Source organism: Doryrhamphus excisus, linkage group LG6 (genome assembly GCF_037039965.1).
Source record: "Doryrhamphus excisus strain RoL-2023G ecotype Guam linkage group LG6, RoL_Dexc_Guam_v1.1, whole genome shotgun sequence".
NCBI classification, from domain to species: Eukaryota; Metazoa; Chordata; class Actinopteri; order Syngnathiformes; family Syngnathidae; genus Doryrhamphus; species Doryrhamphus excisus.
The window spans coordinates 2,844,489-2,870,862 of record NC_136362.1 but is presented as its reverse complement, the minus strand read 5'-3'; the positions used below and the strand labels follow the sequence as shown (position 1 = coordinate 2,870,862).

General features: G+C 36.2%; 3 protein-coding genes and 1 long non-coding RNA gene across 8 annotated transcripts in view; 2 read left to right on the top strand and 2 right to left on the bottom strand.

The window, feature by feature from the left end:
* cfap263 (cilia and flagella associated protein 263) overlaps positions 1 to 2,785 on the bottom strand; it is a 29,538-nt gene extending 26,753 nt beyond the window's left edge. The window contains exon 1 of one of the 2 annotated variants that reach the window (XM_058087587.2): positions 2,637 to 2,785. The gene's annotated coding sequence lies outside the window, so the exon portion shown is untranslated. Of the gene's footprint in view, positions 1 to 2,457; positions 2,599 to 2,636 lie in introns of those variants that run through there. The other variant, XM_078791129.1, reaches the window with a different exon arrangement.
* Positions 2 to 12,306, top strand: parp12a (poly (ADP-ribose) polymerase family, member 12a). Its single transcript, XM_078791125.1, has 11 exons — positions 2 to 339; positions 2,334 to 2,469; positions 2,568 to 2,832; positions 2,908 to 3,051; positions 4,809 to 4,995; positions 5,137 to 5,293; positions 7,489 to 7,727; positions 9,274 to 9,343; positions 9,428 to 9,555; positions 10,804 to 10,955; positions 11,807 to 12,306. Exons 1-11 carry the CDS (start codon positions 20 to 22, stop codon positions 12,064 to 12,066), a joined length of 2,058 nt encoding a protein of 685 aa, XP_078647251.1. The 5' UTR covers positions 2 to 19; the 3' UTR covers positions 12,067 to 12,306.
* tbxas1 (thromboxane A synthase 1 (platelet)) lies at positions 497 to 24,878 on the bottom strand. Of its 4 annotated transcripts, none has more exons than XM_078791126.1 (15): positions 24,829 to 24,878; positions 24,218 to 24,301; positions 22,681 to 22,774; positions 22,527 to 22,579; positions 22,355 to 22,451; positions 22,133 to 22,249; positions 20,297 to 20,385; positions 20,074 to 20,222; positions 17,870 to 18,000; positions 17,538 to 17,801; positions 17,367 to 17,455; positions 17,145 to 17,282; positions 15,322 to 15,484; positions 14,436 to 14,582; positions 497 to 3,043 (listed from the first exon to the last, which is right to left on the bottom strand). In XM_078791126.1, the coding sequence occupies exons 2-14, from the start codon at positions 24,274 to 24,276 to the stop codon at positions 14,463 to 14,465; spliced, it is 1,563 nt and encodes a 520-aa protein (XP_078647252.1). In that variant the 5' UTR covers positions 24,277 to 24,301; positions 24,829 to 24,878; the 3' UTR covers positions 497 to 3,043; positions 14,436 to 14,462. The 4 variants fall into 4 exon arrangements, with proteins under 4 accessions (XP_078647252.1, XP_078647253.1, XP_057943561.2 ...); XM_078791127.1 differs by having other exon boundaries at positions 497 to 2,933; XM_058087578.2 differs by lacking the exon at positions 497 to 3,043 and adding an exon at positions 7,420 to 11,504.
* On the top strand, positions 14,429 to 17,021 carry LOC144898595 (uncharacterized). Its single transcript, XR_013627475.1, has 2 exons — positions 14,429 to 16,111; positions 16,226 to 17,021. It is a non-coding gene; the product is annotated as an uncharacterized LOC144898595 (long non-coding RNA).
* Positions 24,879 to 26,374: the final 1,496 nt, after the last annotated feature.

Here is a 26,374-nt window from a genome sequence, read left to right as displayed (position 1 = left end):
GGAGAGAAATAAGTGGAAGATGAGTTCCAGCGTGTCTGACTTCATCATCCAGACCCTGTGCGACAACCAGGGCAGTTTAGACTTCAAGACGCTGAGTGAGAAGTTGGAACAGAGGTTTCGTGTGGAGTACTCGATCCTTCGGCAAATATTTTTGGAAAACGAGAAAATAGTGGTACTTCCGGGTGTGCTTGCTATCCGCGAGGGTCAAATTCTCAGCCAGGACAGCGTCATTGTGGCTAAAACTGCCCTGCGGATTTGCCAAAAGAATCCTTCCGATTGCACATCATGCCAAAGTTTGCACTTGTGCAAGTTTTATGTTTTGGGGACTTGCGCGTTTGGGTAAGTGAAGGCCGCATGTTGCATTTGTATTTTAATGTTTTTTTTTTAATGATTATTATTAAATAGCAACTGACTACCCAGGGAAGCATTATTAAGGGGACATTGAGTTCTGCGCATGCGCGAGACTTGTCACTTCCCCCTGTTGGAAATTTTTACAACAGCGACGTCACGCGCTGTTTTTAAGTGCATGAACATAAATAGTCAATACCGTACTTCATCTATGTAACATATCGTGGAAGGGAGTTATTATATTTGTGACTTATTAAAATAATCGGTTAGCTTGGTTAGCTTGTTTCGTTTTTTTTTTTTTTGTCACCAACACTGAACAACAAAAAAACTGATGCAATCCATGTAGTGCAGAGAGAAACATCCTATCCGGTTATATAGTATCTCGTTATTTTGACTTTTTAATCTCGTTATTTTGACTTTCTATCTCGTTATTTCGACTTTGTATCTCGTTATTTCGACTTTCTATCTCGTTATTTCGACTTTGTATCTCGTTATTTCGACTTTGTATCTCGTTATTTCGACTTTATATCTTGTTATTTCGACTTTGTATCTCGTTATTTCGACTTTATATCTCGTTTTTTCGACTTTCTATCTCGTTTTTTCGACTTTCTATCTTGTAATTTTGACTTTATATCTTGTTATTTCAGACTTTCTATCTCGTTATTTCGACCTTGTATCTCGTTATTTCGACTTTCTATCTTGTAATATTGACTTTATATCTTGTTATTTCGACTTTGTATCTCGTTATTTCAACTTTATATCTCGTTTTTTCGACTTTCTATCTCGTTTTTTCGACTTTCTATCTTGTAATTTTGACTTTATATCTTGTTATTTCAGACTTTGTATCTCATTATTTCGACTTTCTATCTCGTTTATTCGACTTTCTATCTTGTAATTTTGACTTTATATCTTGTTATTTCAGACTTTGTATCTCGTTATTTTGACTTTCTATCTCGTTTTTTCGACTTTCTATCTTGTAATTTTGTCTTTTTATCTTATTTGGACGATCTATCTTGTTATTTTGACTTTATCTCGTTATTTCGACTGTCTTGTTATTTTAACTTTTGTCTTGTTATTTTGATATTTTATCTCGTTATTTTGACTTTCTATCTCGTTATTTCGACTTTCTATCTCGTTATTTCGACTTTCTATATCGTTATTTCGACTTTCTATATCGTTATTTCGACTTTGTATCTTGTTATTTCGACTTTGTATCTCATTATTTGGACTTTGTATCTCGTTATTTCAATTTTTTATCTTGTTATTTCGACGTTGTATCTCGTTATTTCGACTTTCTATCTCGTTTTTTCAACTTTCTCTCATTTTTTCAACTTTCTATCTTGTAATTTTGTCTTTTTATCTTGTTATTTGGACGATCTATCTTGTTATTTTGACTTTATCTCGTTATTTCGACTTTTAATCTTGTTATTTCAACTTTCTATCTCATTATTTCGACTTTCTATCTCGTTATTTTGACTTTCTGTCTCATTATTTCGACTTTCTATCTTGTTATTTTGACTTTCTATCTCAGTATTTTGACTTTCTATATCGTTATTTTGACTTTGTATCTCGTTATTTCGACTTTGTATCTCATTATTTGGACTTTGTATCTCGTTATTTAAATTTTTTATCTTGTTATTTCGACTTTGTATCTCGTTATTTCGATTTTTTATCTTGTTATTTCGACTTTCTATCTCGTAGTTTTGACTTTTTATCTTGGTATTTGGACGATCTATCTTGTTATTTCGACTGTGTCTTGTTATTTCAACTTTTAGTCTCATTATTTTGACATTTTATCTCGTTATTTCGACTTTGTATCTTGTTATTTCAACTTTCTATCTCGTTATTTTGACTTTCTATCTTGTTATTTGGACTTTTTATCTTGTTATTTCAACTTTCTATCTCGTTATTTGGACGAGATATTATTACTTTCCATTGTTGACATTGGTTTTTACTGAGGATGCTGCATGGATGTGGTTTTCCAGGTTCAGGTGTAAAAATCCCCATTCATTGACTTGGCCATACAATACAGCACTGTTGGATACATTTCACCTCCGACACCTGACAGAGAAACAGCTCTTCCAGCTCTTACTGCAGAACGATCCTTACCTTCTCCCCGAGGTAGGTGTTGCAAGGAAACGAGGTGTCTTTGTGGGAACCACTTAGGGAACCTGAGAGGATGCACCGATTCTGATATTCGCTGTCTTTCCTTCCTGTAGATATGCTCGTACTACAACATGGGCGAGGGCCAGCAGGGTTCGTGCAAGTTTGCTTCAAAATGCACCAACCTTCACATTTGCAGTCTCCGTTTCACCTCGGGAGTCTGCAAACCGGACTCTTCCTGTCACAGAAGCCACAATCTGGATGCGAGGTCGCACAAGAGTTTTGAAAAATTGAGTCAGGAGATCATCGACCGACTTCCGAAAGTCTACAAAAATAAATGGATCATCTTTGATCAACGGAGCCCATCTGCTGCTTCTTCGGGTAGGTAATCTGAAGTGGTGATCATGTGGTCATCGTATTTGTTTTCTTACGCACGTTTTGTCTGTAATGGTCAAGGGGCCGTGGGAGGACCCGCCCGGCACCTTTCAAGCAGCAGACAAACTCCCTCAGTGGGTGCAGCTAAAGCAGCTAAACCTGCCGGTGAAACCAACAGCAAGGACATCTGCCTCTTCTCCATCTCCTCACATTGCAGCTTTGGCGGTAAGAACAAAAACATGTAGGCCATACAACATTTAGATCAGGGGGTCTCAAACTCTATTTACTTGGGGGCCACTGGAGATAGGGTCTGGGCGAGACTGGGCCGCATCAGGTTTTCCAAAAAAAAAAAACTTACCACTTCCACACGGATAGGGAGGATAACTATTAACAGTTATTTAACCTTTAACATGAACATTAATCAAACGTAATAATTTTTTCTGGGTACATGATACCATACAGCATCCATATCAAACTTGCGCGGCCCGCACTAACATTAAACTTTCATATCAAGGCGGGGGGCCTCAAAGTAGTGTCCTGCGGGCCACATTTGGCCCGCGGGCCGCATGTTTGAGACCCCTGCCATACAGCATCCATATCAAACTTGCGCGGGCCGCACTAACATTAAACTTTCATATCAAGGCAGGGGCCTCAAACTAGTGTCCTGCGGGCCACATTTGGCCCGCGGGCCGCGTGTTTGAGACCACTACCATACAGCATCCATATCAAACTTGCGCGGCCCGCACTAACATTAAACTTTCATATCAAGGCGGGGGGCCTCAAAGTAGTGTCCTGCGGGCCACATTTGGCCCGCGGGCCGCATGTTTGAGACCCCTGCCATACAGCATCCATATCAAACTTGCGCGGGCCGCACTAACATTAAACTTTCATATCAAGGCAGGGGCCTCAAACTAGTGTCCTGCGGGCCACATTTGGCCCGCGGGCCGCGTGTTTGAGACCCCTGCCATACAGCATCTATATCAAACTTGCGCGGGCCGCACTAACATTAAACTTTCATATCAAGGCGGGGGCCTCAAAGTAGTGTCCTGCGGGCCACATTTGGCCCGCGGGCCGTGTGTTTGAGACCCCTGCCATACAGCATCCATATCAAACTTGCGCGGGCCGCACTAACATTAAACTTTCATATCAAGGCGGGGGCCTCAAAGTAGTGTCCTGCGGGGCACATTTGGACCGCGGGCCGCGTGTTTGAGACCCCTGCCATACAGCATCCATATCAAACTTGCACGGGCCGCACTAACATTAAACTTTCATATCAAGGCGGGGGGCCTCAAAGTAGTGTCCTGCGGGCCACATTTATTTTCATTTTTAATACTCATGTCACCCTGGACTGGTGGCCAGCCAATCACAGGGCACGTATAGACAAACAACCATTCACACTCACATTCATACCAATGGACAATTTGGAGTCGCTAATTAACCTAGCATGTTTTTTTGGAATGTGGAATTTGGAAACCGGAGTATACCTGGAGAAAACCCACGCATGCAGGGGAGAACATGCAAACTCCACACAGAGTGGAATTGAACCCTGGTCTCCTAGTTGCCGGCCATATTTTTTTACACTTTCAAAAAAAATTTTTTTACAGGTCTTTTTAGTTCATTTTTGTTTTGTTATATAAATGTCTTTTTTTCATTTATTTTCATTTTTAATACTCATGTCACCCTGGACTGGTGGCCAGCCAATCACAGGGCACATATAGACAAACAACCATTCACACTCACATTCATACCTATGGACAATTTGGAGTGGCTAATTAACCTAGCATGTAATTAACCGGAGTATACCCGGAGAAAACCCACGCATGCACGGGGAGAACATGCAAACTCCACACAGAGTGGAATTGAACCCTGGTCTCCTAGTTGCCGGACATATTTTTTTACACTTTCAAAAAAAATTTTTTTTACAGTTTTATTTATTCATTTATTAATTTTCTACTGGTCATTTGTGTTTTCTAATCCATCAGAGAAGTGTATCTATGTCCACTGGCGCTTGCCGTATCGATGGCAGGTTTTAGACGGTGACGGTGTGACCTGGAAAGATTTGAGCAAGATGGAGGAGATTGAGAAGGCCTACTGTGACCCAGCACAGGAGTCAAGCTGCGTGGACGGGCTAGAAACACTTAGGTCCTTATTTCGGCCAAAAAAACCCAGGTAGTGTACCCGCATATGTACACTTGGTACATATGTACCGTCCCCTTTTAGACACATCTTTACCGTACTTGTGTGGATTCGAACAAGAGACAGTCTTTGAATAAATAGTACGTGTAATCAAAATGTCATTTTCACTTTCAGCTACGTAGTGGACTTCATGAGGATGACATACCAAGAATCTCAATTGCGTCGCCTGTCCACCGCCTCCTCCGTCCTGAAGCCCCCCCACTTCATTCTGACAACACAATGGGTGTGGTACTGGAAGGATGACAATGGGACATGGAAAGAGTTTGGCCAGGTTAGTCTATCTCGTTATTTCCACTTTGTATCTCGTTATTTCCACTTTGTATCTCGTTATTTCCACTTTGTATCTCGTTATTTCCACTTTGTATCTCGTTATTTCCACTTTGTATCTCGTTATTTCCACTTTGTATCTCGTTATTTTCGACTTTGTATCTCGTTATTTTGACTTTGTATCTCGTTATTTCGACTTTTTATCTCGTTATTTTGACTTTATATCTCGTTATTTTGACTTTGTATCTCGTTATTTTGACTTTGTATCTCGTTATTTCGACTTTGTATCTCGTTATTTCGACTTTGTATCTCGTTATTTTCACTTTGTATCTCGTTATTTCGACTTTTATCTCATTATTTTGACTTTTTATCTCGTTATTTCGACTTTGTATCTCGTTATTTTGACTTTGTATCTCGTTATTTCGACTTTTTATCTCGTTATTTTGACTTTGTATCTCGTTATTTTGACTTTGTATCTCGTTATTTCGACTTTGTATCTTGTTATTTCGACTTTGTATCTTGTTATTTCGACTTTGTATCTCGTTATTTTCACTTTGTATCTCGTTATTTCCACTTTGTATCTCGTTATTTCCACTTTGTATCTCGTTATTTCCACTTTGTATCTCGTTATTTCCACTTTGTATCTCGTTATTTCCACTTTGTATCTCGTTATTTTCGACTTTGTATCTCGTTATTTTGACTTTGTATCTCGTTATTTCGACTTTTTATCTCGTTATTTTGACTTTATATCTCGTTATTTTGACTTTGTATCTCGTTATTTTGACTTTGTATCTCGTTATTTCGACTTTGTATCTCGTTATTTCGACTTTGTATCTCGTTATTTTCACTTTGTATCTCGTTATTTCGACTTTTATCTCATTATTTTGACTTTTTATCTCGTTATTTCGACTTTGTATCTCGTTATTTTGACTTTGTATCTCGTTATTTCGACTTTTTATCTCGTTATTTTGACTTTGTATCTCGTTATTTTGACTTTGTATCTCGTTATTTCGACTTTGTATCTTGTTATTTCGACTTTGTATCTTGTTATTTCGACTTTGTATCTCGTTATTTTCACTTTGTATCTCGTTATTTCGACTTTTATCTCATTATTTTGACTTTTTATCTCGTTATTTCGACTTTTTATCTCATTATTTTGACTTGTATCTCGTTATTTCGACTTTGTATCTTGTTATTTGGAATTTTTATCTCCTTATTTGAACTTTTGTATCTTGTTATTTGGACTTTGTATCTCGTTATTTGGACTTTTTATCTTGTTATTTCGACTTTGTATCTTGTTATTTCGACTTTGTATCTCATTATTTCGACTTTGTATCTTGTTATTTCGACTTGTATCTTGTTATTTCGACTTTGTATCTTGTTATTTCGACTTTGTATCTCGTTATTTCGACTTTGTATCTCGTTATTTCGACTTTGTATCTCGTTATTTCGACTTTGTATCTCGTTATTTCGACTTTGTATCTCGTTATTTTGACTTTGTATCTCGTTATTTTGACTTTGTATCTCGTTATTTTGACTTTGTATCTCGTTATTTTGACTTTGTATCTTGTTATTTCGACTTTGTATCTCGTTATTTTGACTTGTATCTTGTTATTTCGACTTTGTATCTCGTTATTTTGACTTGTATCTTGTTATTTTGACTTTGTATCTCGTTATTTTGACTTTGTATCTCGTTATTTTGACTTTGTATGTCGTTATTTTGACTTTGTATGTCGTTATTTTGACTTTGTATCTCATTATTTCGACTTTATCTTGTTATTTCGACTTTTTATCTCGTTATTTTGACTTTCTCTCATTTTTTCAACTTTCTATCTCGTAATTTTTACTTTATCTTGTTATTTTGACTTTTTATCTCGTTATTTTGACTTTCTATCTAGTTTTTTCGACTTTCTATCTCGTAATTTTTACTATCTTGTTATTTTGAATTTCTATCTTGTTAATTGGAATTTTTATCTCGTTATTTGAACTTTGTATCTTGTTATTTGGACTTTGTATCTCGTTATTTGGACTTTCTATCTTGTTATTTCGACTTTCTATCTTGTAATTTTGACTTTATCTTGTTATTTGGACTTTGTATGCCCGTGAAAAGCCCATCACTCGTGACTGGCGCTATTGCGCTATTCAACGATCCCCGGTTGAACATCGTTCCGTCATTGTGGTTTTTGTGTCTCTCCTCAGAGCGATGTCAACCAGTCGGCTTCCTGGACTTCGGAAACTCTGGAGAAAATTTACACCGCCGACCAAACCACACCGGTTTCTTTCTCTGCCGGCGACCAACAGTATGTAATGCACTTCAGCGGCTATGAAGCAGGATCCCAGAGGATGTTTCAGCAAAATGTCAAATATTTGACCAAGCGGGAGGTCAGGAGGAGGCCTCGCTTTGTGTCGGCGCACGATGTGGAGGTCAAGCGGCGGAGGTACTACACATTAAAGATGCTCTTATTCCTCCCAGGGGTCAACAGTCAAAACCCAAGCTCATTGACTGCCAGCCATTTTCAGTGAAGAGCGTTTGGGGTCATTTTTAGTGAATTTTCAAGACCCCTAGACTACATAAACATTCAGACTACTATGTAAAGACATTTTAGACTCTCTTCTTTTACAATCAAATGTGATCTGATCTTTGTCACAATCACACGGATGAAAAAACAGTGTCTGCTTTAACTGAAACCGCCCAAACATTTATAGGATTTCATATTTTAATGAGGATCGCATGCAAATTATAACAGAAGGGGGAGGAATACATGTTTTTGAACTATTTACGAGCTGCACAGTGGTGGAGTGGTTAGCATGTAGACCTCACAGCTAGGAGACATGGGTTCAATTCCAGGGGGAGTTTGTGAATGCGTGGGTTTTCTCCGAGTACCATTCAAATGTATTACTGACTTGGACCGTAAAGAAATTTTAGACTCTCTTCTTTCATCAGAAAAAAAAAGAGTTTGTTTCTAGCCTTTTTGGGTCTTTATAAATCATCAGTAGAACATGGGTGGTTTCAGTTGAAACACCTGACGTCCATATTTTTTGTTTAAGTGACACCTCAAACACTTCAACAGTTGTTTACGTCTATAAAAAAACAAAAACAAAATTGAAAAAACAGTGTCTGCTTTAACTGAAACCGCCCAAACATTTATAGGATTTCATATTTTAATGAGGATCGCATGCAAATTATAACAGAAGGGGGAGGAATACATGTTTGTGAACTATTTACGAGCTGCACAGTGGTGGAGTGGTTAGCATGTAGACCTCACAGCTAGGAGACATGGGTTCAATTCCAGGGGGAGTTTGCATGTTCTCCCACGTGAATGCGTGGGTTTTCTCCGGGTACCATTCAAATGTATTACTGACTTGGACCGTAAGGAAATTTTAGACTAAAAAAAGAGTTTGTTTCTAGCCTTTTTGGGTCTTTATAAATCGTCAGTAGAACATGGGTGGTTTCAGTTGAAACACCTGACGTCCATATTTTTCGTTTAAGTGACACCTCAAAAACAAAAACAAAATCAAATCACACAGATGAAAAAAACAGTGTCTGCTTTAACTGAAACCACCCAAACATTTATAGGAATACAGGTTTTTGAAGTATTTACGAGTGGTTAGCGTGTGGACCTCACAGCTAGGGAGACATGGGTTCAATCCCAGGTGGAGTTTGCATGTTCTCCCCGTGTATGCGTGGGTTTTCTGTGAGGACTCCGGTTTCCTCCCACATTCCAAAAAAAACATGCTAGGTTAATTGGGGACTCCAAATTGTCCATAGGTATGAATGTGAGTGTGAATGGTTGTTTGGCCACCAGTCCAGGGTGTACACCGCCTCTCGCGCAAAGACAGCTGTAATAGGCTCCAGCTTCAGACACAGTCAGCGGCCATTTTGGAGCTATTGTTGTCTGTTTTATAGCAAGACGTCATGCAAATGTTGCTTCTTCTAAGGCAATTTTTGTTTTATAATGACTTTGTTACTGCATCGTCACACAGATCCAGTTCCCTCAAAGCCGACTTCCCCGAATACTGGGACAAAAACGCCTTGCCTGACATTGGATACAAGGTGTCTGTTTAACGCTGAGATTTTGGTTGGACCAATCGCATGGCTAACGTTGAATAACCTCTGTCTTCTTCTCCACTCTGGAAGCTGGTGCCTCTCCTCGTGAATGCCGAGTATCACAAGATTGAAAGTTTGTTCAAGGCAACAATGCCAAAGATTACCATCAAGAACATCAAGAGGATTCAGAATCCATCTTTGTGGACGACCTTTCAGTGGTAAGTCCCACATGGTAGAGCTTGATCATGAACAGACCTTTTCTTAATTTTCTTAATAAGAGAACAAAAACCCGTAGGTCACACAACATTTAGATAGATGGCATACTATATATAAAAAAAATAATTCAAAATATGTAATTAGAATAGGTAATTTTAGTTTCATTTCATAGACTTTTAAGAAATTATTCTTCCTGATTTGCAGGGGTTTTTATTTTTTATTTTATTTCAGTAATTTTACATATTGATTTAATTCTGTTGTTATTTATATGTATTAATTTTTTTACACTCTAAATATGTATTTATTTTATTGTGCACTTTTTTATAATTTTTTTTGTTTTATTTGTCATAATTGTAAATTTTATTTGTATTATTTTTTTTATCCTTTCAAGTAATTATTATTTGTAATATGTGTATGTGTTTTTATTTTTTACACTTAACGTATTTTGCCTTTATGCAAGTCTTTTTAGTTCATTTTCGTTTTGTTATATAAATTTCATAAATTTTGTGTCTTTTTTTTTCATTTTTAATACTCATATTATTCATGTTTTTTACACTTTCAAATATATTTTTTTTACTGTTTTATTTATTCATTCATTCATTCATTCATTTCACGAGGGTCGTGGGGGTGCTGGAGCCTATCCCAGCTGTCTTCGGGCAAGAGGCGGGGTCCACCCTGGACTGGTGGCCAGCCAATCACAGGGCACATATAGACAAACAACCATTCACACTCACATTCATACCTATGGACAATTTGGAGTCGCTAATTAACCTAGCATGTTGTGAAAAAACAGTGTCTGCTCTAACTGAAACCGCCCAAACATTTATAGGGTTTCATATTTTAATGAGGATAGCATGCAAACAATGACAGAAAAGGGGGGGGGGTACATGTTTTTGAACTATTTTACGAGCTGCACAGTGTTCGAGTGGTTAGCATGTAGACCTCACAGCTAGGGGACTTGGGTTCAATCCCGGGTGGAGTTTGCATGTTCTCCCCGCGCATGCGTTAACAGATATACTTTAGTGTCTTGGCTCACTTACTGGAATTTAATCAGAAGTCGTTTAGCATCCAAACACGTGCTGATACGTTGTATTCCACACCAAGCTAGGAGTGAAAAGGTGACTATAGGGGTGTTATATTTGTCTAGAGAGCTCATAAGGTTATAAACAGGCTGTAACTATATAAAAATATTATATGTATGAATAAGGAATCCGACATCTGATGAGTGATGATTCTCTTTTGGCGCTCAGGCAGAAAGAGCAGATGAAGAAGAGGAATGGCGGCAAACCCGTCAATGAACAGTACTTGTTCCACGGGACAAATGAGACCCTGGTTGAAGCCATCTGTGAGCAGAACTTTGACTGGAGGATGAGTGGCATTCACGGCACCGCCTTTGGCAAGGGTACGTATGTGCAATGTGTATGTTGAAACACCTGACGTCCATATTTTTTGTTTAAGTGACACCTCAAACAGTTGTTTACGTCTATAAAAAACAAAATCAAATCACACAGATGAAAAAACAGTGTCTGCTCTAACTGAAACCGCCCAAACATTTATAGGATTTCATATTTTAATGAGGATAGCATGCAAATTATAACAGAAGGGGGAGGAATACATGTTTTTGAACTATTTAGGAGTGGTCTGCACAGTAATCAAGTGGTTAGCATGTAGACCTCACAGCTAGGAGACCTGGGTTCGATTCCAGGGGGAGTTTGCATGTTCTCCCCGTGAATGCGTGGGTTTTCTCCGGGTACCATTCAAATGTATTACTGACTTGTACCGTAAAGAAATTTTAGACTCTCTTCTTTCATCAGAAAAAAGAAGAGTTTGTTTCTAGCCTTTTTGGGTCTTTATAAATCGTCAGTAGAACATGGGTGGTTTCAGTTGAAACACCTGACGTCCATATTTTTTGTTTAAGTGACACCTCAAACACTTCAACAGTTGTTTACGTCTATAAAAAAACGGAAAAAAATTGAAAAAACAGTGTCTGCTTTAACTGAAACCGCCCAAACATTTATAGGTTTTCATATTTTAATGAGGATAGCATGCAAATTATAACAGAAGGGGGAGGAATACATGTTTTTGAACTATTTACGAGCTGCACGGTAATCGAGTGGTTAGCATGTAGACGTCACAGCTAGGAGACCTGGGTTCGATTCCATGGGGGAGTTTGCATGTTCTCCCCGTGAATACGTGGGTTTTCTCCGGGTACCATTCAAAGGTATTACTGACTTGTACCGTTTGTTTTGACAGGAAGCTACTTCGCCAAAGAGGCCAAGTACTCACACAAGTACGCCACCGCCAGAGATGGTCTGAACAAGAGTATGTTTGTGGCTCTGGTCCTGGTCGGGGACTACACACAGGGACACAGCAGCTATGTGCGACCCCCGCCTAAAGGAACTAGCACAGCCCTTTATGATAGCTGTGTCGATAACATAAACGACCCGAAGATCTTTGTAGTCTTTGAAAAACTTCAAATGTATCCCGAGTACATTATTCACTACTCGGGGTAGGAGAACATGTTCTCCAGCAAGGGGGAGGGGGTTTTGGTATTTTAAGTTAGAACTTCATAGGTTTATACTTTATTATACGGGGGTGTCATCTGAAGAAAGCAGTAAAAAAACGCACACTTAAATACTAAATACTGTAAATAGTAGCACTTAAATGTTACTGTAGGATGTTTTTTTTTCTTGGTAGCAAGATGGCACCAAGTGCCCAAATGGAAAGACACATTAAAAACTGGCATGTCCGACAAGTCCTCCCATTCTGTGTGGAAGTGGTACTGTCCTTCCTTGAATTGGAGACGCTAACTGGTTAGCACTGAGCAATGTGGCGTCAACAATAATAGTTAAATAATAAGAATTAAAAGTACTTCCATTTTCTTGTTTTTCCTGTACTGTAATCATATTGTATTATTATTGTCAACAACCTGTTCACAATGATGTAATATTTTGTCATAATACTACATTAACCAGGTGTTATAATAAACACTAACAACATATTTTGTCATTATTCTACAAAGAATGCAATTTTAAGTCCAGTATGTTGCGGTCTGGCGACTTATTAGTAGTAAAATTAGAGTAGAATAGAGTAAAATTCAAATTAAATCAAATCAAAAATGATTTTTTTAATCTAACAGTTTAATCTCTCATCACATTAATCACATTTTTAGTGTGTTAATTAGGAGTCATTTCCAATGCAGCTTTAGGATATACACGATTCCCTGCTCTACAGCGATATATATATATATGTATATATATATACAGTGAAGAAAATAAGTATTTGAACACCCTGCTATTTTGCTATTTCTCCCACTTAGAAATCATGGAGGGGTCTGAAATTTTCATCATAGGTGCATGTCCACTGTGAGAGAGATAAACTAAAAAGAAAAATCCAGAAATCACAATGCATGATTTTTTAACAATTTATTTGTGTGATACAGCTGCAAATAAGTATTTGAACACCTGTGTATCATCTAGAATTCTGACCCTGAAAGACCTGTTAGTCTGCCCATTAGAAGTCCACCTGCACTCCATGTATCATCCTGAATCAGATGCACCTGTTTGAGGTCGTTAGCTGCATAAAGACACCTGTCCACCCCATACAATCAGTAAGACTTTAACTTGTAACATGGCGAAGACCAAAGAGCTGTCCAAAGACACCAGAGACAAAATTGTACACCTCCACAAGGCTGGAAAGGGCTACGGAGCAATTACCAAGCAGCTTGGTGAAAAAAGGTCCACTGTTGGAGCTATCATTAGAAAATGGAAGAAGCTAAACATGACGGTCAATCTCAATCGGAGTGGAGCCCCATGCAAGATATCACCTCGTGGGGTCTCAATGATTCTAAGAAAGGTGAGGAATCAGCCCAGAACTACACGACAGGACTTGGTCAATGACCTGAAAAGAGCTGGGACCACCGTTTCCAAGGTTACTGTAGGTAATACACTAAGACGTCATGATGTGAAATCATGCATGGCACGAAAGGTTCCCCTGCTTAAACCAGCACATGTCAAGGCCCGTCTTAAGTTTGCATATGACCATTTGGATGATACAGAGGAGTCATGGGAGAAAGTTTTATGGTCAGATGAGACCAAAATAGAACTTTTTGGTCATAATTCCAATAAGCGTGTTTGGAGGAAGAAGAATGAAGAGTACAATCCGAAGAACACCATCCCTACTGTGAAGCATGGGGGTGGTAGCATCATGCTTTGGGGGTGTTTTTCTGCACATGGGACAGGACGAGTGCACTGCATTAAAGAGAGGATGACTGGGGCCGTGTATTGTGAGATTTTGGGGAACAACCTCCTTCCCTCTGTCAGAGCATTGAAGATGGGTCGTGGCTGGGTCTTCCAACACGACAACGACCCGAAGCACACAGCCAGGAAAACCAAGGAGTGGCTCCGTAAGAAGCATATCAAGGTTCTAGCATGGCCCAGCCAGTCTCCAGACCTGAACCCAATCGAAAATCTTTGGAGGGAGCTCAAACTCCGTGTTTCTCAGCGACAGCCCAGAAACCTGACTGATCTAGAGAAGATCTGTGTGGAGGAGTGGGCCAAGATCCCTCCTGCAGTGTGTGCAAACCTGGTGAAAAACTACAGGAAACGTTTGACCTCTGTAATAGCAAACAAAGGCTACTGTACCAAATATTAACATTCATTTTCTCAGGTGTTCAAATACTTATTTGCAGCTGTATCACACAAATAAATTGTTAAAAAATCATGCATTGTGATTTCTGGATTTTTCTTTTTAGTTTATCTCTCTCACAGTGGACATGCATCTACGATGAAAATTTCAGACCCCTCCATGATTTCTAAGTGGGAGAAATAGCAAAATAGCAGGGTGTTCAAATACTTATTTTCTTCACTGTAATGGAACCTACTTCAACGTGATGTCCAGGAGTGCTTCATTATTCTCGGTTGGAATCAGCGACTGGACTCAAGATTTCACTCTTGTCTCGTCTTGTGATCTTGACAAAAATGCCATTTTTAGGTCCGAGCGTGCTCGCCGACTTCAACTCAAGCGGAACCTGTAGAAAAAAAAAAAAAGCTTTGGGAATATTGACATAAGCCCGACGACAGGGGTCTCAAACTCAATTTATTTGGGGGGCCACTGGAGCTAGGGTCTGGGCCGCATCAGGTTTTCCCAAAAAAAAAAACGCATTTATTAAAAACAGAAAAATTAATAAACTTTGCTCTGGTTTCGATTTTCTACAATAAAACCTCAGATAAAACATTTCACTGTTGTCAAATATCTTAATTTTTATTTTTCTGCACAAAATAAGATGAAAAATAAATAAAGAATAAAGAAAATCAATCAATCAGTAATAAATAAATATAATAATAATAATAAAAACTTAAGAAACCACATATAGTTGGTGGGTAGACAAATTATTTTTTTCATATTAAAATGAACAAAGCATTATTAGAGCCCTGTAGACATGACAAAACACGACTATAGTCACATTTATACTTTTATTTATTTACAACATATTGCGCAACTGCAGCGTCTTGAGACACATGCTAACTCGCAAACTAGAGCGCTAGCGACCTAAACGGTAGCCTTCAAGTTATTTCCTTTCAACTTAAATCGCCAAGAACTTACCACTTCCACACCGATAGGGAGGTTAACTATTAACAGTTATTTAACCTTTAACATGAACATTAATCAAACGTAATAATTTTTTCTGGGTACATGATACCATACAGCATCCGTATCAAACTTAGCCCTACGAGGATGCAAAGAGGCGCAGCAAGGGCACTACCCACCTTTGTTTCGGAGCACGTCAGGAGAGTGAACTGGTGGAAAAGACGAACCAGAGCCATCTTGATCTCCAGCTGGGCGAGCCTCATTCCCACACAGTTGCGTGGCCCGGCCCCAAAGGGCAGATACACAAATGGATGTCGACTTGCTTTTGCCTCAGGAGTGAATCTGTAGGGGAGATGCGTGACGTTTATCTCCTGCACTCGGTGTTAAATGGCTATCACACAAGACTAGACATCCTCCATATCAGGGGTGTTCAACAGCAATTCAAATAGGTTCAGATACAGGGAACCAAAAAAGTGACTAAAAAGTTTATTCTGAGTTTCTATCACCTGTACAGTGTTCCCTCGCTTCATTACGGTCGCCTTTTTAGATTTTTTTTAAGGTCATTTTAGTGTTTTTGTTGGGTTTTTTTTACCTGGTAAAGCTGACACCGGCCCTTTAAGAAGAGTTGTATTGTGGGAAGTTGTGGCTTTCGCCAGTAATTGTCTTCTGCGTCCTGATTGGCTGTACACTAATGTCAATCAATCTTAGGGCCGCCCCGCTATGTGTCTTGTAGTTTTGCTGCTAGCTAGGTTTGTTTGCAAGTTTCTCCCCAACAAAACGTTCTGCGCACAAAAGGCAGAGGAGGATGCTAACTATCACACAAAAAAATATTGGACATGCTGAACGAATGTTGAAGTTACACGGCCGTAGGTTGCCGTTACAGAAAATCCATCTTGGGTTTGAGGAGTGCTACAGTAACACCGGAACTTCGCAGGGATGAACAGGAATCGTCAGAGGATTTAAATACACGTGAGTCCCTTTATGATTTATTGGTTGATCATTAAAATTCAAACAAAAGGTTTGGATTTTTTTTTGAGTGTTTAAACAAGAGAGAAATGTGAGAAAGTGTTAATGCCTGTTTAGTGGCGGGAGCTACGGGATGGCCGGAACACTACTTCAGCGTTATTGTCGTTTCCGCTTGGATGCATTTGACTGCAGCACACAATATTCATTGGGGAAGCGGAAGTGCCATTAAGGTAGGTTCTCCACTATTGTTTTGGTCGGTTCCTGTCACTTTGTCTCACTATGTTGACTTTGAAGTGTGATTTAGCACACAAAGATGTTAATATTGGAAGCATGAATGGCCTCCCGAAACAGGAATAGGTTTCCGAAAAAAGGAACTTTAGATGTTTGATTCCACATCGAGCAAGGACTGAATAGGGGTAAACGGAATACCTGCAGTGACAGGAAGCATACAGAGGGGGTGCTAATGAGTACTTATAGAGCAGGGGTGCTCTACCTTTTATTTATTTAAGCCATTTTTCATACTTATGTATTTCTATTTTTTTTAAGTCATTTTATTTTATTTACATTTTTGTCTTTTTTCATACTTATTCACATAATTTTTATTTTATTGGACATTTTTATATGACATTGTTATTTATTTTTATTTCTAGTATTTTCTTACACTTAACCAATTTTTCATTTCATTATTTCTATGCTTTTATTTAAGTCTTTATTTTATTTTATTTTTTTACACTCACATTTTAATTATTTTTATTTTTTTGTCTCACTATGTTGAAAGCTGTTCCAGCTGAATCCAGAAACTACTGTTTGCATTGAAAACATATCCTGAATTGCTCCACACGGTCCAAAAGAACCAGAATTGTCAATTTTTTGGAATCTATCCTTTGCAATAAACGAGGGAACATTGTATGTATGTACATTTTTTTTTTAGTTCATGTAACCCTTTCAATGCTTGATTTAGGCATAAAATATGTACTTCAATATGCATACTTTTGACTAAAAAGGCAGATTTTCTGCCCAAAAACAAGCTGCAAACCTCTCAGGGATGAATTTCTCAGGCTCGGACCAGTGCTCCGGGTCGGAGTGAAGGAAGCCAGTGGGGATCTCCAATGAAGCTCCTTTCGGGAAGAAAACGCCGTTGACAACGCAGTCCTCCTCAATGTCTCGTGCAAACCTTTGAGTATATATATATATATATCACAAAACAAAAACAAGGGTTTGGACACGTATTGAGAATGTAAATGTTCCTCCATTTTACCTGAATGCAGGAGGATAGAGGCGCAATGCTTCACTCACGACCATATCTAAATACTTCAGCTCCTGGACGTTCATGTAGTCAGGTGACTCCTACAAGGAAAGATGAGATGATTTTTTTATTTTATTTTTTTTTTTAACCATACCAAAAGAAACCATAAAGCAACAGACTTACATGTCTGTGAAAGAAGTCATCCACCTCCTCCTGGACTCGCTGCTGACATTCCGAATGGAGCGCCAGGAGGTAGCACGTGAAGGCGAGCGTGTTGCTGCTGGTTTCGTAGCCCGCTAACAGGAAGACGAAAGCTTGCCCTATAATCTCATCTTCTGTCATGAGCTTTTTGGATGAACGCCGAGTGGCCGAATCCGGCTGCCGGTGGCTCGCCGTGTCGGAGTTCTCCCAAGAGTCCAACATCAGCTGAAGGAAATCTCGACGTCTCTGCGTTGGGATTTGGTCAGGAGGAATTTGAAGCTGGAAAACATGGAGGCCGATGCTTGGGAGAGTACCTGCTCGGGAGGTTGCGCCTGCCTCTGTCTGATGATCCCCTTAATGCTCTTGATGAAGAAATTGTTCATTTGGTTGCGCCGTTTATTCGGGATGAGTCCCACCAGCGGAGCCATGATGTGCGGGAAAGCAACTGTGAAAACAAATTCGCGGAATGATTGGCATTTTAATTGTAGAACCTCATACACGGGCGGCGCCATAAATTAATTAAGCAGTACATTTTACATTAAACATTTACGCTGCATGTATTTGATCAGTATATTCAATTTCGAATAAAAAAAAACAAAAAAAACACATATTCCTGCCGCAAGGCATGCTGGGTAGTGATTCTTAATGGTATAGTGGTATAGTGATATCCTCAAACATATTTCCCCTCACCCTTTCAATGTCTGCACCGTTTTATTTGTTGGTACGTGTCCTTTTCTACTGCTACCAAACATCATGATTTTAGTTTTATTTAAGTTCAAGAACAAACTATTATTATTAAAGCATTTTTTTATATAATATGACAATTTCTACTCTGACCTTTTCTAATGATTTATTCTGTGCTCAGTAAACATTTACGTTGCATGTATTTGATCAGTATATTCAATTTCGAATAAAAAAAACACATATTCCTGCCGCAAGGCATGCTGGGTAGTGATTGTTAATGGTATAGTGATATCATCAAACATATTTCCCCTCACCCTTTCAATGTCTGCACCGTTTTATTTGCTGGTACGTGTCCTTTTCTACTGCTACCAAACATCATGATTTTAGTTTTATTTAAGTTCAAGAACAAACTATTATTATTAAAGCATTTTTTTTATATAATATGACAATTTCTACTGTGACCTTTTCTAATGATTTATTCTGTGCTCAGTAAACATTTACGTTGCATGTATTTGATCAGTATATTCGATTTCGAATAAAAAAAAAATAATAAAAAAAAACACATTACTGCCGCAAGGCATGCTGGGTAGTGATTGTTAATGGTATAGTGGTATAGTGATATCATCAAACGTATTTCCCCTCACCCTTTCAATGTCTGCACCGTTTTATTTGCTGGTACGTGTCCTTTTCTACTGCTACCAAACATCATGATTTTAGTTTTATTTAAGTTCAAGAACAAACTATTATTATTAAAGCATTTTTTTATATAATATGACAATTTCTACTCTGACCTTTTTCTAATGATTTATTCTGTGCTCCCTCCGGAACAAAAAATCGCAAATAATACCAGCTTTTAAGTCTTTCGTAAATTTGCAAATGTCATTGGTCACAGTATTGACCCCTGGGGTACTCCACATGTAATATTTAAACTTGCAAATGTGCGTTTTCCTAGCTTTAGATATTACTTCCTGTCAGCTAAGTAGTTATGTTATGTTTCTAATGTAGTCGTTGGGATGTCATGATTGATTGTATCTATAAATACTCATCTATAGATAAAATATATAAAATATGATTGATTATTGAAAAATTTGTTGAGGTTGTCAGAGGAGGTATCCAATATTTTATATTGGATATCAAACATATGACATATTGTCATATTGTAATTGCAGCTGGACTACCCAGCATGCCTTGCGGGCATTTGGGAATAAACATTATAGGCGTTGATTTGTGTTGTGTTTTCGTTTTGTTGCACCGTGAGCAAGTATGTCGCTCCGTTTGATGCCGAAAAACTGCCAAATTGTTTCACTCAAAGTTGCCCGCGATTCAAAATGTCGACCTGTCCCGACTTGAATGGGGATAATTACCTGATAAACAGGCTGGACTTACTATAAAAAAAAAACATTGGTCACAGTATTGACCCCTGGGGTGCTCCACATGTAATATTTAAACTTGCAGATGTGCGTTTACCTAGCTTTAGATATTACTTCCTGTCAGCTACGTATAAAATATGATTGATTATTGAAAAATACGTTGAGGTTGTCAGAGGCGCTAACATATGTTTGATATCCAATATTTTATTGCTTATATTGTCGTTGCAGCTGGACTACCCAGCATGCCTTGCGGGCATTTGGGAATAACATTATAGGTGTTTTGTTTCGTTTTGTTTCACCGTGAGCAGGTATGTCGCTCCGTTTGATGCCAAAAACAGCCATATTATTAGTTTATTATTATTAGTTATTATTATTATTATTATTATAAGTGGCCCGTGAGTCAAAATGTCGACCTGTCCCGACTTGAATGGGGATAATTACCTGATAAAGAAGGCTGGACTTACTAAAAAACATCATGATGGGCCTGAAGAACGAAAAGGAGAAGAACATCTGAGCGTGGCGGACAAACGGGTCGTCTGGGTTCTTCTGAGAGTCCACCTGCATCGCAAACGCCACGCTGCCGATTACGTCCATCGTGAAGCAGCCGAAGCACCTGACAGAGGAAAAGAGAGAAATAAAAGGGGGTGAGTTGCTTATGATTTATTGGGTTTTGAGAAGTCATTTCACCTGTGGATGTCAAAGGCCTCCCCTGATCCCGCATGGACATCTAAGTTGTTGATCAGGGCGGTCGTGGCCGTTTGGATGAGAGGAACCATCTACTGGAACATACGCCACTTGTCACAACAATGATCATGGTATTATATTAATATTTTCACATTCTCACAATAAAATTTAACAAGTCAAACTGGGGAAAGATCATTTTTGATACTTTTTTTGAGATGCAATATAATGGGAAACAAAACAACAAATAAAGTGGAATTTTGGAAAATGACATTGTAATGTCAAAATATTAAAGTCAAATTTTTTTAAAAAGTTTAAATAGTTGGGAAAAATCACAAAAATAATTTTGAGAATAGTCAAAATATTGACAAAAATTTTATTTTAAGATTTTTTTTAAAGATAGAATATAATGAGTAAAAAAACAATAAAAATAATGACTAAAAAACAATAATATGAGAATATTGACAAAAAGTTGCAATTTTATGAGATTTTTTTAAAAAGATGGAATATAATGAGTAAAAAATAAAATTCGTTTTTGGAAAATATATAATAAAGTCAAAATATTGACAAAAAGTTGCAATTTTATGAGATTTTTTTTAAAGATGGAATATAATGAGTAAAAAACAATAAAAATAATGACTAAAAAACAATAATAATATGAGAATATTGACAAAAAGTTGCAATTTTATGAGATTTTTTAAAAAAAAAGATGGAATATAATGAGTAAAAAATAAAATTAGTTTTTGGAAAATATATAATAAAGTCAAAATATTGCAAAAAGTTGCAATTTTATGAGATTTTTTAAAAAGATGGAATATAATGAGTAAAAAACAATAAAAATAATGACTAAAAAACAATAATATGAGAATATTGACAAAAAGTTGCAATTTTATGAGATAAAAAAAAAGATGGAATATAATGAGTAAAAAATAAAATTAGTTTTTGGAAAATATATAATAAAGTCAAAATATTAACGGAAAAAGTTGCAATTTTCTGATATATTTTTTTTTAAGTCGCAATATTATGAGAAACAACAAAATGAAATTCAGTTTTGGAAAATTAAGTTGTGAAACGGTTATAATAATATGAGAATATTGACAAAAAGTTGCAATTTTATGAGATTTTTTTAAACAATGGAATATAATGAGTAAAAAACAAAAATTAAAAATTAGTTTTTGGAAAATATATAATAAAGTCAAAATATTGACAAAGGAAAAAGTTGCAATTTTCTGATATATATATATATTTTTTTTTTTTTGAAGTCAGAATATTATGAAACAAAATGAAATTCCGTTTTGGAAAATTAAGTTGTTAAACGGTTATAATATGAGAATATTGACAAAAAGTTGCAATTTTATGAGATTTTTTTAAAGATGGAATATAATGAGTAAAAAACAATAAAAAATAGTTTTTGGAAAATATTTAATAAAGTCAAAATATTGACTGAGGAAAAAGTTTGAATTTTTTGATATATTTTTTAAAGTAGGAATATTATGAGAAACAAACAAAACAGAATGAAATTCAGTTTTGGAAAATTAAGTTGTGAAACGGTTCTAATAATATTATAGAATGAAGTCAAAATATTATGAGGATAAAGTCGTAATATTACCAGAACAAAATTTACCAAGATTATTTAATAATTTAATTTTAATAATTAATTAAATTTAATAATTAAATATTTGAAAAATACAGAAAAAAAACTCACGTTTGTACTAATAATTAAACATTATTCTTGAAATATTTATCAATATATGTTGCTGTACAAAATATCAGCATCGTGTTTAAAAAAGAAAAAAAAACGCATACATACCGCAGGAGACCCCCTTTCAAAACAGTTCTCACCTCCTTCATTTTGGCAGCACTGAAGGACGGGGTCAGGATGCTGCGAACTCTCTTCCACTGTTCATTCCTCAACATGAGCAGACAATCGCTCATGGGTTTGCTGGCAAAGCGAATCTTCTGCATTTAATTACAAATAAACACGTACAGAACTTACACAACGTACACCCATGCAGTATTGGAAAATGAAGTCATAACTTGGTATTCATCAAAACTAATACTCACCCCTCTGTTCGGGAAACCGCTGAACTCCTTCACCATGACTTGTCTAAGAATGTCAGGATCCGCCACCACTACCACTGCTCTCCGACCCAAATAGTATCTAAAAACACAAAAAAAACATGTTGATAATGTCGCCGCATGTCACATGATGTCGATGAAGAGTATGTGTACCTACCCGCAAACTCTACCGTATGTTTTTATGAGCTCAGACAAAGGATGAAAAAAGCCCTAAAAGGCAACATAGAACAGAAATATCACACCATGATTTCTGTAAACAGGACAGATGCGTGTTTATAATCAGTCGGCTATAAAGGAAATCTCAAACTCACCTCCCGAAACAGGAATAGGTTTCCGAAAAAAGGAACTGTCCTCGGATGTTTGATTCCACATCGAGCAAGGACTGAAAACGGGTAAACGGAATACCTGCAGTGACAGGAAGCATACAGAGGGGGTGCTAATGAGTACTTATAGAGCAGGGGTGCTCTACCTTTTATTTATTTAAGCCATTTTTTATAGTTTTTTTTTTTTTTTACCTTTTTAAGTCATTTTATTTTATTTACATTTTTGTCTTTTTCCACATTTTTATTTTCTATTTTATATTATATTATATTCTATTCTATTCTATTTTCACATAATTTTTATTTTATTTTCTTGGACATTTATTTATTTTTATTTGTAGTGTTTTTCTTACACTTAACCCATTTTTCATTTCATTATTTCTGTGCTTTTATTTAAGTCATTTTTTATTTTATTTTTTACGCTCACATTTTAATTTTTTTTTCTTTTACATTTTACATGCCATTTTTTACACTTTTATTTAAGTCACTTTTAATTGTAATTTATTTGCATTATTTTTATTTGTAATTTTATTTGTACATTTATTTATTTATGCCTTCAGCTGTTTATTTATTTACGTTTTTCATTTCATTATTTCTATGCTTTTATTTAAGTCATTTTTATTTTATTTTTTTACACTCACATTTTAATTATTTTTATTTTATTCCTGTAGTTTTTTACACTTTTATTTAAGTCACTTTTAATTGTAATTTATTTGCATTATTTTTATTTGTAATTTTTTTTTTTTTGTAAATTTATTTATTCATTTATGCCTTCAGCTGTTTATTTATTTATTTACGTGCCCCGTGATTGGCTGGTGACTAGTTCAGGGCGTACCCCGCCTCCCACCCCATGCCAGCTGGGATAGGCTCCAGCACCCCCCACGACCCTTGTGTGGAAAAAGCGGTCGAAAATGAATGAATAATCCATTTTTCGTTTCATTATTTCTATGCTTTTATTAAGTCATTTTTATTTTATTTTTTTACACTCACATTTTAATTATTTTTATTTTTTTATTTTACACGCCGTTTTTATTCCTGTAGTTTTTTTGCACTTTTATTAAAGTCACTTTTAATTGTAATTTATTTGGATTATTTTTATGTTTTTATTTGTAATTGATCCACTTTATTTATTTATTATTTTATATTTATGTTTATATATTTACGTGCCCTGTGATTGGCTGGTGACCGGTTCAGGGCGTACCCCGCCTCCCACCCCATGCCGGCTGGGATAGGCTCCAGCATATAATGAATTAATGAATGTTTATTTGTATTTTTATTATACTTTTAAGTATACAATTGTCAAGGAAATGAGGACATTAGATTATTTAAATTGTATTCCACAAAAAATAATAAGTCTGTTGCAGAGTCATTTTTGATTTGACCCACACAGAACGGACCCGCCACCCACTCTTGGGTCCCGACTCACCAGTTATAAAGTATAATAAACATATCATAATAATTGTTATCGTACATATTGCCAACTATAAACATTAGTCAAGCTAATCCAGAACATCATGACCATACTGACCAGTACAGAAGAGCCAGGAAGAGGAGGCCGAGTGCCATGGATACTCCAACGGGCTCCATGTTGAATATGTTAACTATTATTTCACTATTATTAAAAAAAAAACAAAAAAACAGATTAGTTCACAACAAGCAGCCAGGCAGTGTTTTTAAAACAGAAAGCACATATTCTACATTAAACACTATCATCTTGAGAAACAAATATAAATGTTTGTAAGTGTATTATGAATGTACTTTATATATAATTCCAATCGTTGTTACCATCTTCTTTAGCATATGCTTTAAGTCACGTCATTACTCACTTTTGGTATGAATTTTATACAAAAATGTAACAGTTTGGCCTACATGTCTGCATTTTACGCCATTTACCAGCCACAAAACAGCCAAAAACGTGTACTTAGTAATGTATATTAATGGCATAAATGCTATTGTATGCTAACTGTGTATACTGTACATGCTATTCAACAGCGATAGCATTAAACATCATTTACGTAGCTGTAGAGAATCACGAATGACATAAGTTTGCTTTATAACTTATACAACTGTTAATTAGTAATATTCGGAACCATTCTTGCTGCCGAAAATATGAAAAAAAACCAATGTTTATTTACTCACATTACTTCCTTTCTCTGTCACATGACTTGTGTCATTGCGTGTTCTTCGTCTTGTCATTGGCTTGTAAGCGAACCTGAACTAAAGAAATGTACTGCCATCTTGTGTTCAGTATGGGTAATTACAGGAAAGAATGACTTGCAGTTCTTTATTTGGGCAATAGAGGGCATTGTCTGACCATATCAGTCCATATATTTTAACATGAATGGTTGAGTATTTTCTTGGGAAATCTTGAACTACAGTTGAAGATGAAATAAATAAGATTTATGGCTAATAATTGGTAGAATTATGCTGGTAATGGAGTGCAGGATGTATTTTGCAAAAAAATAAAAATAAAAGTGTGTGAGACAGATAAAGAAAAATATTCTTTAAAATACATCAAATTAATTATATATATTTAAAAAATATTTCATATTTTTGTGCGACCAATATAATTTTTAGTTTTTATTTTTCCTCATCAAATTTCTTCTCAAATATTTTGACTTTATTTTTGGAAAGTTAAAAATAAAAGTGTGAGACAGATAAAGAAAAATATTCTTAAAAATAAATGAAATTAATTATATATATTTAAAAAATATTTCATATTTTTGTGCGACTAATATAATTTGTATTTTTTATTTTTCCTCATAAAAGTAGGACTTTTTCCTCATCAAAATTTTTTTCTCAAATATTTTGACTTTATTTTTGGAAAGTTAAAAATAAAAGTGTGTGAGGCAGATAAAGAAAAATATTCTTAAAAATACATCAAATTAATTAAACAAATTAAAAAAATATTTTATATTTTTGTGCAACTAATATAATTTATTTTTATTTATTATTTTTCCTCATCAAATTTTTTCTCAAATATTTTGACTTTATTTTTGGAACGTTAAAAATAAAAGTGTGTGAGACCAATGAAGGAAAATATTCTTAAAAATATATCAAATTAATTATATATATTTTAAAAATATTTCATATTTTTGTGCGACTAATATATTTTGTATTTTTTATTTTTCCTCATCACATTTTTTCTCAAATATTTAGACTTTATTTTTGGAAAGTTAAAAATAAACCGAAAAAGAGACCAATAAAGCAAAATATTCTTAAAAAATACATCAAATTAATTATTTATATTTTGAAAATATTTCAATTTTTAGTTTTTATTTTTCCTCATCAAATTTTTTCTTAAATATTTTGACTTTATGTTTTAAGTTAAATTATCGCCAGCCAATAAAAAAATATATATCCCCCCATATGCTGCACTTTGGACTCAACATATGCATTCTTATACTTATATAGGGTCATGCTTAGGAATATGTGTCAAGTCAAAAAGCATCAGTCTTAATAAAAAAAGGCTTTTGTGAGCCATGCAAGGGTGATAAAGTGGCTTTGTCCTCCCCAGATAGGACCCGTCTGGGATGATGCTGCATGTGTGAATAATGCATTAGAGACGATAACCCCTCCCCGGCTTAGAGATGGACAGAAATAACACTGACGTCACGATCGGGGCCTCGTGGTACCGGCGGGCGGGCGTGGAGCGGCGAGGCTTAAATCGGCCTGTCGGAGTGCG